The sequence below is a fragment of the Saccoglossus kowalevskii genome, chromosome 6 (assembly GCF_978046115.1).
Source record: "Saccoglossus kowalevskii chromosome 6, keSacKowa6.1, whole genome shotgun sequence".
NCBI lineage: Eukaryota > Metazoa > Hemichordata > Enteropneusta > Harrimaniidae > Saccoglossus > Saccoglossus kowalevskii.
In genome coordinates, this window is record NC_140646.1 from 38449149 (window position 1) to 38461516 (window position 12368).

Genomic DNA, 12368 nt, shown 5'->3' on the forward strand with positions numbered 1-12368 from the left:
AACAATATATGTTTTGTTTATTTAGATTCACCGTGCCTGGATGATGATATAGTTCAGCTGAATAGTTGTGTTGCAAGTGAATTGACAATAGACTGCATCAATGACATGACTAATGATTACTCATTTGTTATTGCTGACTCTGCTAGGACATTATCCCCTCAGGTAGGAGTCTTCTCTGCATACTCTAAACGCATTATTTTTTACTGGGTTTTGTGTTTAAATGGAAATCTGCTAAATGAAATTAAAGTGACATGTAATATTAAATAGAACTATGGCCAACTAAGTTTTGCTTATGTGTTTCTGATAGAGCAAATACAATGTGTGTTATTTCTTAGTTTTATTAGTCCTCGTTCAAAAAAAGTTCAAAACTGGGACTTATAATTTGGTCTTCGTCCATCTATCCGAAGTCATATTTCAGAACCCTATGGACCAAATCTGTTCATTCTTTGCATGTGTTTAGTACTTTATCTGTGACATATGCACATAAAGTGGTTCACTGATTGAATCCAAGATGGCAGACTGGCAGCCATGTTGTATCTTGTTGTATATATATATGAGGATATATGTTCATGTCAGTTTGTTCCATAATCAGATCAAAGATGGCCGACTGGCATCTATCTTTTGAAAATGTGCTATCTTTGACAGGATTTGTCGCTTTTCATTCAAATTATATGTTGTTCAGTTTGGATACAAAAAGTGCATGAATAGCATATCCTGTTTACTTTCTGACCATAAATTACGATTACCAGCCAATTATTTACTCTAAATTAATAATTATGCTTTTGGTGCATAAATGTATCACTTTATTTTTGACATGATTAACATTTCTCGTAATCCAACGAGGACTACCGTATGTCATTAACAATGACTTGTTTTTGTTGACTTACATGCACTTGTCATTTAACTCAAAAGAAGTCATTTAAATTTAAATGTGTCCACAGATATCACTACACTCCAGACATAAACATTTTCTTCTGTGCTTTTGATAAAAAGCCATTGCTTTAAACTTCTAGCTACTTAAGATTAAGGGTATTTTCATCCTACCATATTAGGAAATGTGAATTCCAAATATGTATTGATTACGCACGTGAGCGTCCTCTAACAATAAAAACAAACATGCATGGCTGCCACCAGGGTTCTGTTCTAAACTTTTTGGATTTTGAGATTCCCATGATGTATCATTGGGAGGAAAAGATGTATAATTATAAGGTTATTACGAGGATACCGAAAAGTATGCAATCAGACAGTACGCCGTCGCATCAACCTTCGTTCTGCGTCGCACGATACTCCCGCTGTACTGTCTTCGTGCATAATTTGGTATCCTCGTAACAACCTCATATCATCTACTGATACTATGAATTCATCCTATACCATTTTGTGTGTGTGAATGTTCATTATCATTGATTGTATCTTTGTGTTCTGTTACAGCTGTCGGTAAAGACCTTTGCTCTCTCCCCAGTTGGTTATAATACTTGTAACAGAAAATATAAATCATTGACTTCCATGCAAGAAAGTTTACAACATGAAGTTATTAAACCCTGCCTTGTGAAGCTTGTAAAGCTAACAGTATGTAAAAACAAATTTTTTTTTTATAGTTTTTGGTTTATTATAATTATACTTAAACAATTTATAACTATTTTATTGCATTTCGATTTGGCGTCAATGATGCAACTTTCACCACCGCTAATAGCAAAGAGTAATTGAGAAAATGGCTATCATATAAAAAACAACAACTTTATTTTATAAATTTTGATTTTTCATAGTGCTGTCTTCATCCTATTTGCGAAGTTATAGTTGGTAATTTAGTATCAGTCACCATGGCTAAAACAATTTTATCCTCAGTAGCTGAAAATGGTCATCTGTGAGATTGTAGGTAGATGTTCTTTGTTGATTATGACTGACTGACAGGCAATCATTTTTTTTTCAGACCGGAGACATCAAGAGACTACAAAATCAGCCAAGAAGCAAAGCATTTAAAAAATCTAAGGAAAGCAAACTCTTGGAAATTCTTTCTTCATGAGATCTTTGTAATATTTTTTTAAATAATAATTTTAACTTCCAGATATTTTATTTATGTACTTTTTAGAAATATATATTATATATATATTTGTTTACTTCTGTAGCAGAAACAATTTGTGAGCAAATTAATTGCAGTGAAAGATCATTGTGTCACTCCATCTAGATTCATTGCAATGAAAGTTCATTGTGTCACTCCATGTAGATTTGTTGCAGTGAAATGTCATTGTGTCTCTCCGTGTAGATTCATTGCAATGAAAGTGCATTGTGTCTCCTTGTGTAGATTCATTGCAGTGAAGTCATTGTGTCACTCAAGGTAGATTCATTGCAGTGAAAGGTCATTGTGTCTCTCCGTGTAGATTCATTTCAGTGAAAAGTCATTGTGACACTCCATGTAGATTCATTGCAGTGAAAAGTCATTGTGTCACTCCATGTAGATTCATTGCAGTGAAATGTTATGGTGTCACTCCATGTAGATTCATTGCAGTGAAGTCATTTTGTCTCTCCGTGTAGATTCATTTCAGTGAAATGTCATTGTGTCACTCCATGTAGATTCATTGCAGTGAAAAGTCATTGTGTCACTCCATCTAGATTCATTGCAGTGAAAGGTCATTGTGTCTCTCTGTGTAGATTCATTTCAGTGAAATGTCATTGTGTCACTCCATGTAGATTCATTGCAGTGAAAGGTCATTGTGTCACTCCATGTAGATTCATTGCAGTGAAAAGTCATTGTTTCACTCCATGTAGATTCATTGCAGTGAAATGTTATGGTGTCACTCCATGTAGATTCATTGCAGTGAAGTCATTTTGTCTCTCCGTGTAGATTCATTTCAGTGAAATGTCATTGTGTCACTCCATGTAGATTCATTGCAGTGAAAAGTCATTGTGTCACTCCATGTAGATTCATTGCAGTGAAATGTTATGGTGTCACTCCATGTAGATTCATTGCAGTGAAGTCATTTTGTCTCTCCGTGTAGATTCATTTCAGTGAAATGTCATTGTGTCACTCCATGTAGATTCATTGCAGTGAATGGTCATTGTGTCACTCCATGTAGATTTGTTGCAGTGAAAGGTCATTGTGTCATTCCATGTAGATTCATTGCAATGAAAGTTCATTGTGTTTCTCCGTGTAGATTCATTGCAGTGAAAAGTCATTGTGTCACTCAAGGTAGATTCATTGCAGTGAAAAGTCATTGTGTCACTCCATGTTGATTCATTGCAATGAAAGTTCATTGTGTCTCTCCGTGTAGATTCATTGCAGTGAAATGTCATTGTGTCTGTCCATGTAGATTCATTGCAGTGAAAAATCATTGTGTCACTCAAGGTAGATTCATTGCAGTGAAAAGTCATTGTGTCACTGTGTAGATTCATTGCAGTGAAATGTCATTGTGTCACTCCATCTAGATTCATTGCAGTGAAAAGTTTTTGTGTCAGTCTGTGTACATTCATGTTCTTCATCTCACCAGCAAAATATAAATATTTGTTGGAAAGCATGCAGTGTGAATTTCTAAATTTATAGTCTTCATGTAATCATTTACCATTGACTTATGTTGTTAATTGCTGAGAAAAGAGAAATTGGTTAATTTTGATGAATACTTTATATCTTAATTTGGAACTTGCTCTCTGGTTTTCATCCAAAATACTATTGAAAGGAATTAAAGGGTGGTTGTGGTTACGTAGCGTTGTGTTCGATCTGAGTCCCATATTGACAACACATGTAAAATACATTGTTTGTTTACATGATATTCAACCACAAGCTGCACGACAACCACCAAATTTATTTTTCCCCACATGTAATTTGGAAAATGACACAAGGCTTTTATTTTAACACAGTCCCACTACCTTCACATAACTGCTTGAAAGTTAAAAGGAAAGCTGTCATTTCAAGGGTTTGCACCAATCATGAAAATTGTGGGACACCCTTGTTTGTTTTTGTCATCTATTTTAGTTTAAATTTAGTAAGACAATTTTCCCGTGAGCTTTTCGCACCTGAAAGTGCTCATTTAAACTGACATATGATTTATATATTAAAAAGCTGCAGTCTCCCATATTGGGAGTTAACCCAACTACTGATTAGTATGCTTCCAATAATATATTACAGGTCATATGCTCCTACACTGTACATTTGTTTAATATATAATCTAACTAAATATTACATGTTATACTCATTCAGATAAGTTACAAACTATTTTGTGTATTTTAACTTTTAAAATGTTTAAATATTAGAGAAGGCATTATTATTTGTATTAGCTATTTCTAAGTTTTAAGTCTTCTCTCTCTCTGTAACAAATTTATTTAATAACTGCTGTGCCTTTCATGAATGAAAGTACTTTAGATAAGCATATACAACAATGTTTTAGAATCACTCCAGCTGCCTTGTAATTGCTGTTTTGATGCTACATTGTTTTGCTCTTCTATTGGAGGGTGGGGGGAGTCAATTTCCTCCACTCCCTCATGCACTGTTATATTACCGGCGTTCAAGGACAACAATTTTGTTAAATATTATATTCTTTTCTTGGTTTGCCTTACTGTTCAACCATTATTTATTACATTGTATCTACTCCATATATTTCAGTTTTGTTCATCTAAAATTCTGAGCAAGCACAAAATGGTGCATTTTTTTGTGGTCTTCCAAATTTTGTCTGGCCTTTTTTTTTCTTCTTTAAGTCTTTTTATGAGAAAAATAAAATATCACTAATAACGGTATAAGGACATAAAATAAATGTCATTTCTTTAGTTTGCTATGAAATGTCTACCCTGAGTGAATGCTTTCACTTGATCACAACCACAAAATTAGATCTGCCTTGAAACTTAGTTAAAGTAAAAAGTGATTTTTACAGAAATTGTGCTTTTTTGGAAACAAATGAAACACTGTATATCACTCAACCTTTTGTACTCATAACTTGTTCTCTGAAAATTCCACCATGATTTTATATTCTAAAAACCATGCTGTTTTCTATGCTGGTTTGAATTTATATGATACTAATACAAACCTTGAGTAACAAACAGAACACATTTCAATGTCTTCTGACTATTTTTGAAATAATCTTACTATGTTTTTCTGAAATTTATGTTTTTTTAATTGTTTGACTAGAATTGAGCACTATTTGTATTGCATCATTGCAAGTTATCTACTGCCTTGAGTAATAAAGCAGTATTATCAATATACTTGCAATATTTTTTACTATTTTTTTCGAGTGCCAATCTATGTACATTGTTTTATTCAGCGTATTTTTTTTCCCTGTTATTTATTTGTATTTCAGTATTTTGAGTCCAAATAATGTGGTGTGTGATACTAAAACTTATTGTTAGATGCACTGGCGATGTGAAACTGACTAATTTTCTTTCAAAAAACGTTTCTTCTTCTATTTTACAATGTTGTGTTTTTTTATTTAATTGGTTGGGTCCTAGTAATGGATCATTAAACTCAAGTTTTGAACCATCAAAACAACACGTTTATGTAAACAACTTTGATATCAAATTATTAGTACTGCCAAGAATTTATAAGTTATTTTAACCAACCAATACTTCTGTCTGACTGATTCATTAAGAGACATCAATGAGGCATGCAGTGATTGGTACAATGACGTATGATTTTGCTTTGTTCAAATATTATGGTATGTGTACCTACATGTAATATTTAGTCCCCGTTCGGACGCAGTCCGAAAACGGGGACTTATGTTTTGACCTCCGTGCGTGTGTGTGTGCGTGCGTCCGGACCTGTATCTTAGAAATGCCTGGACCAATCACAATCAAACTTCACACATACATCACACATGATATTATACATACATGTATGCACAACATGTTGTTTTACGATCTGATTTAAGATGGCCGAATGGCGGCCATTTTTGTGCTGAAAAATCCTAAAAATCCAGCATTTCTCGGCTGTTTACAGATGGTTTTTGTTCAAACTTTGTATATACATTAGACATTATGGGCCCTTCATGCAAATATTTTTGTTTTTCAGATAAGATTCAAAATGGCCGGCTGGAGGCCATTTTGTTTTAATGAATGTGGTTCTCGTGCCATATCTCTGACTTGTTTTGACTGATTATGTTCAAATTTTAAATTTTCATTATACATCATGTCATAGATAAACAGATATATTGGTTCGACGATCATATTCAAAATGGCCGAATGGTGGTCATTTTTGTGCTAAAAAATCATCAAATATCAAGCATTTATGGCATTTATGGATGGATTTCAGTCAAACTTGGTACATACATTAGACATTACTGGTTCCTGATGCACGTCATTTTATTTGTCAGATTGGATTCAAAATGGCTGACTGGCTTCTAGAGCCATGTCTCTTAAATGCTTTGACTGATTATGTTCAAATTTTATATATTCGTTATAAATCATGTTATATATATACATGTATTCAAAATGGTTGATTTTGAATGCTGTTCCAGTGCAATATCTCTCAATATGGACAAGTACTTGTTTGACGATCAGATACAAATGTCAATCATTTTAATGTTAAAAAATCATATTTCTGACATGGTTATATTCCAGCTATATTACTATAAACAAAACTATATATATTAAATTTGATAACTAACGGGGACTGTGCCATGCATGGCTTGTGTTTTTTGATCTTGTCATTTCGGTCTTGCATATCTTAATACTTTGTGTACACTTTGATCTCATGATGACTTGATGATTTCAATCAAAGTCATGTGATGACAGTGTTTATTGGGTTGTAGAAGTATTAATATTGTTTTTTGATCTGATTCAATATGGCTGACTGGTGGTCTATGTAGATGCTACATTATATGACATTTATGTACATAATCAGCTGCCAACTTGTTGTCATTTTGGTCATTAAAATCATCATATGCAACTCCAAATGTATTCCGGTACTTACAACCATTGCTTTAACTAGGGACAATAACAATAGACATTTGTTTCTGTTCCTAGTGTCTGCGATTTAGTAAATTTTCCACTTTCATTTATGTTTTGAATTGAAATGATTAATAATCATTGTGTGATACCTTAACTCGGTGATTTCATAGTATATGATTGAGAAATACAATTATTAAAATTGTAGATGGGGGTCTTACAGAAACCAGTAGTCTACAGTAAATAGCTGAGGATTATGATTACAAAAGCAAGGCGGCTCAGCTCAGTTCGAAAATGAAGCATTTCTATAATACTCTTGTATTAATATTTTATACTGAAAAGTGGTTCAGCTTATTTCCACATACAACCTATGTCTATTGCAACATGTCACTTACTGTATAGTCCTATCTAACTCTCTCAATCAAAGTTTAGTTTATAGCATAGGTTGCAATTTGGTGTCACATACTAGGATTCAGCCTTAGGGTGAATATAATCTCGTCTGGATATATAGAATGTTATAGGCACTGGAAGCAGAGGTAAATGTCTGGCCTGAACAGTTGATTTAGATTTGTTTTTGTTCCTCAATGTTTCATACTCTTATTATTGTACAAATTATTTGACTACTGTCGTTTTGTGCGTTTTTACAACTATAATATTAGATTTCAGGATGTGACAATGTATCACTGGGAAAGTGTGTTAAGCAAGCCAGCCTGCCTTCCTCATCAAATTAAAAGAAACCTGCAACTTCTAAGATTGTATGAAAACCCAAGCCTGTGTTTAGGCAGTGTATGTGTTGTCAGCACAATGACCTTCATGTTGAATGCCATTTATAGGATTGCTAATGTAGTCATCTTTCTTCATGTGGTTTTATGTGAAGATTGAAACAAAGCACAATGTTTACATTACATCACACATTTACCTATCATGTCACAGACTTCTGGTCATGCAGCCAGTTTATTTCGTGGCAGTGGCAAATCAACCAACTGTGCACTCTGCATTTTCCAAAGCAGCCGGTTCTAAGTCACAGCCACCAAAGGGCTATAAATATGCAGTCCGAGGATAAAAACAAATGTGATTATAATAACAGAGGGCAAGCACTAGAAAATTACATAAGAATGCTTCTGCCTGATTTTATCTGGCAATGCATAAGTATACTGTCTCAATGTAAATGTTATGCCCAATTTGTAAATTCGCTTTCCCTCTGCTTCTTGTGCATGATGTCAATGATGAGGTCCGGCACAATTTCTAGTTCAACTGATTCAACCCATATCAAGACCATGTTTTGGGGTCGGTGTCAACGCAATGTATGACCACCAGTACTGCTGACCTAGTCTGGGCCAACTTGATTTAGTCAGCATAAATTTACTACATCACCTACCAGAAAGTCTGTGGAAATAATAAATTTCATTTATTACTCGTTACAGACTTTTATTATCCCTTGTTTTGCGAACCCGCCAAATGTTCAGGAGCCGAAAATGAAATAAAAATTAAATTTTATTTCAGCTTAATTTCACGCGCCCGCCGACTAACAAATCTCAAGTTGCATTTTCATGGGAGTATTGATTTCTCTGCGTGCTGCCCGAGACTACTAGGCGACTGGTTCTGGTACAACTCCGGGCCTCCCTCCCCGGAGTCCTCGGGCTCAGTCTCCCCGTCTTCGTCCTTCCATACTGGAGGCTGGAGTTCGGGAAGCACTAGCACCCCCATCCGCTCCTTCCCATGGGATCGTGCCTTATGCAGCACCAGCTTAGCACAGCAGAATTTCCAATCCCTGGACGCTTGCAGTTGTGTTGCATGGGTATCGGATTCCTCTTCAGTCTCCTCCTCCTCTGACGCCTCATCCTCCCTCAGGTCCTTTGCCGAGGGACGAAGTCAAGGCGGGACGATCCAACAGGAAGTAGCCAGCCTTCTGGAGAAAGGGGCAATACATCTGGTGGAGAACCCCCATTTATTCCCAGGGTTCTATTCCTACATCTTCCTCGTTCCGAAGAGTTCAGGGGGTGGCGTCCAGTCCTAGACCTCAGTCGGCTGAACAGGTTTGTTGAACTCAAGCGCTTCTGGATGGAAACACCAGCTTCGGTACTTCTGTCAGTGCACTTGGGCGATTGGCTGGCGTCGCTGGACTTAAGCGATGCTTACTTCCACATTCCCATTCACCACTCATGCAGCCAGTACATGTATCTCAGATTTAGAGGGCAACGTTTACGAGTTTACCACACTCCCTTTAGGTTTCTGCACGGCACCCTACGTCTTCACCAGAGTGCTAAGAGAGGTGACCCAGCTGCTACACCGGTCATCGGCCTATCTGAACCCATATCTTGATGACTGGTAATTACACAACCGAAACAGGGAGGTGTTAGTGGAGCACGTGCGACTGACGCAAATGCTCCTCCACGAGTTGGGCTTTTTAATAAATATAGCCAAGTCCAACCCAATACCGTCCCACAGCCTGGTTTTTCTGGGTATGCAGTTTGACACGGAACAAAGGGCTTGTTCGCCCCCTCTCAGGAGTGATGCGACTCCCTTGAAGAGCTTGCCAGCCAATTCCGGTCGACGGGATCGGTGTCGATGCGCGAACTGATGCAGCTTATTGGCAAAATTACTTCAGTTCATTGTCTGGTTCCGTTAGCAGCTCTCCAGTCTCGTCCGATTCAGAGGTACTTACTGGACTACAGGGTCCACATGCAGAACCTGACGTTCAGGGTTCAATTGTTGGACCAAGCGATGGCGGCCCTCCTTTGCTGGAAGGACGCACGGAACTTGGAAACGGGAATACCCCTAGATCGGACGACCCCCTCGCTGACTCACTACAGATACATCTCTTCAGGGATGGGGCGGTCATCTGAAGTTGTACACCACCACAGAGTCCTGCTTCGGAGAGACAACACCTCAGTAGTGTCATACATCAACAAGGAGGGGGGCGCGTTCCCCCACGTTGTCGAAACTAGCGGAGGAGATTCTTCTTTGGTGCCTGGAAAACCAGGTGGAGCTATCAACTTACCACCTTCCGGGGATACGCAACAGCGCTACGGACGCCCTCTCGAGACATATTCTGTTCCAGAACACCGAGTGGCAGATTCCCCAATGGGTGGCGGATCGGCTTTTACATCTCTGGGACCGGCCCCGGATAGATCTGTTTGCCAATCACAGGAATGCCAAGCTGCCGACGTACGTGTCACTTCTCCCGGAGACGAGCACTTTCGCCAAGGACGCTCTATCGATCTCTTGGAGTCTCATGGACGCTTATGCTTTTCCACCCTTCCAACTGGTGCACCAAGTGTTGGAGAAGTTACAACTCGAGCCCATCTGCCTTCTGACTTTGGTGGCCTCAATTGGCCAGTGAAGGTCTGGTTCCCAATGTTGCTGAAACTTCTAGTCTAGTCACCTGCAGAGTTTACGGATCTTCCGGATGGCACTCTACTGATGAGCCCAGCGCAATTCCATCTTCATGCTTGGAGGCAAGCGCAAGGCTTTTCTGCAGAGTTGTCCAAGTTCCTCGCTTCAACACAGTCGGACGGCACCAGAGGTTTGTACGAATCCAGATGGAGACTGTATATTGATTGGTGTGACGGAAGGAAAATTGATCATCTCAGTCCCTCTATTAGCGAGGTAGCCAATTGTTTCATATATTTATTTGATCAAGGGAAATCTATATCGACAATTCTTGGATATCGGTCAGTTTTATTCCCAGTTTTATCAGATTCGGCTGGACTGAAACTGGCTTCGAGTTCTATTATGATACAACTGTTTAAGTCTTTCCGCTTGAAGGAGCCAAGGGGCTAGCAAATCCTCCTGACTGGGACTTGGTGTTGGTTCTAGCGGCATTACGACACCCCCCCCCCCCCTTCGAGCCTATGGACAAGGCGGACATGAAGTATGTCACTATGAAAACAGTTTTTCCTGAGCGGCGCTCAGAGATCCCACTGTTCTTCAGTGATGGATGTGCCTCCTTTATGAACTCGAAAGTTATTTTGGAGACTCAGTTGGGCTTTCTTGCCAAGAATCAAATCCAGCACCTCACTAACTTAGTGGGCAAGGAGGACCATCAGGAATGGATTCTATGTTCTGTCCTAGCTCTGAGCTGGTATTGCGACCGCACCAAGGTGTCTAGGGGCAGTGAGAAGCGCATGTTTGTCTGTTATGGGCACTGCAAACAGAGCCACCCTGCTTCAAATATCACCAATTCATGGTGGATTGTCGATACGGTTGTGGAAGCGTATAACTTAACTGCTTCTTCATCGGCTCGTTTGGAACGTCATCAGCAGCAGTCGAGCAGGTGCTCTGAGCAGGGTTCTGGAGATCTCAGAATGTCTTCATTAACTATTACGTGAGAGATCTCCAAGTGCTGGAGGAGGGTCTCTATAGGTTGGGTCCAGTGGTGACGGGTCAGACAGTGTTCGTTGACCCAGCCCGCACCACCAAGGACCTATGCGGGAAAGCTTTACCGCGATAGTGTCTTCAGCCGAAACCAGCTTTCTTTGCTTGACACTGCTGGTTTCGATCAGTGCTATCGAACCCCAGCAATACACTGTTTTTGATGCATTAGAATTGTTGGGGGCCCTATTTTATTGTTCAGAAGGCCAGCTTTAGTAAGCCTCCCTAAATTGGGGGGCTGGTCTACTCTCGAGGCACCTGGTCCCTGAAGAGTTGCCTGAGTGGTTGTATCCTAGGACAAGACTCTTTGTTAGTGAGTAGCTTTAGATTTGATCTTTCTTCTTTGTGTCGAAAAATGTACATTTCAGCCATCGGAGCCCCCCCTCCCCCCACCTCCGGTGAGTGTGCTACTCTGCCTAACGAGTAATAAATGAAATTTATTATTTCCACAGACTTTCTGGTAGGTGATGTTGTAAACTATTAGGGTTGTACAAACCAGTTTGTTTACCTAATAAAACCTACCAGAAAGTCCGTGGAAATCGCCCACCACCCCACAAGCTTCTGGCAGCGGAAACGTTTGTGAGAATGAACAGATGAGGGTGACCCCTCAGGAGAGGCCCTTTTTTTCTATAGGGAATGCTACCCTAGGGTGTTCTTTGTGGACTCTGGTATATTCCCTAATTGTTTTCGTTCGGGCTGTAATCTGTAATTAAGCCTAACGAGTAATAAATGAAATTTATTATTTCCACGGACTTTCTGGTAAGTATGATTAGGTAAACAAACGGGTTTGTACAACCCTAATAATCTGACCCAGGCAGTATGGTTCCTGTCCATCACTAATTCACTTGTCTGAAAAGGCACAACTCAGAGTGTATGACAGTCCACCACCATAGTTTAGTCAATACCCAAGCAGTCAACCAATTAGAGTTTGCAAATTGGCTGCCCAAATACTTCTGAGACTTCTACTAAAAGGAAGGAGTGCAAAACGTGTTTTAAAATGGGACGCACTATAAAATGCAAAACTATATTACCTCTGTGAAACCAATTATTTAATTTGATGACCTAGTAGAACCCGCTGTAGCAGCTATTTTCACCCTGCCCGTATCGTCAAAGATGAAAGGGAAAGGGAAAGG

The 12368-nt window shown here is 38.9% G+C and overlaps 1 protein-coding gene across 1 annotated transcript in view; it reads left to right on the forward strand.

Moving 5' to 3' along the window:
• The window catches only part of LOC100367355 (uncharacterized), a 30290-nt gene extending 24749 nt beyond the window's left edge, over positions 1-5541 (forward strand). The window contains exons 8-10 of the mRNA XM_002733357.3: positions 26-162; positions 1429-1566; positions 1928-5541. Coding sequence (XP_002733403.1) covers positions 26-162; positions 1429-1566; positions 1928-2020 — 368 coding nt within the window. The 3' untranslated portion in view covers positions 2021-5541. The remainder of the gene's footprint in view (positions 1-25; positions 163-1428; positions 1567-1927) is intronic.
• The last annotated feature ends 6827 nt before the right edge of the window (positions 5542-12368 follow it).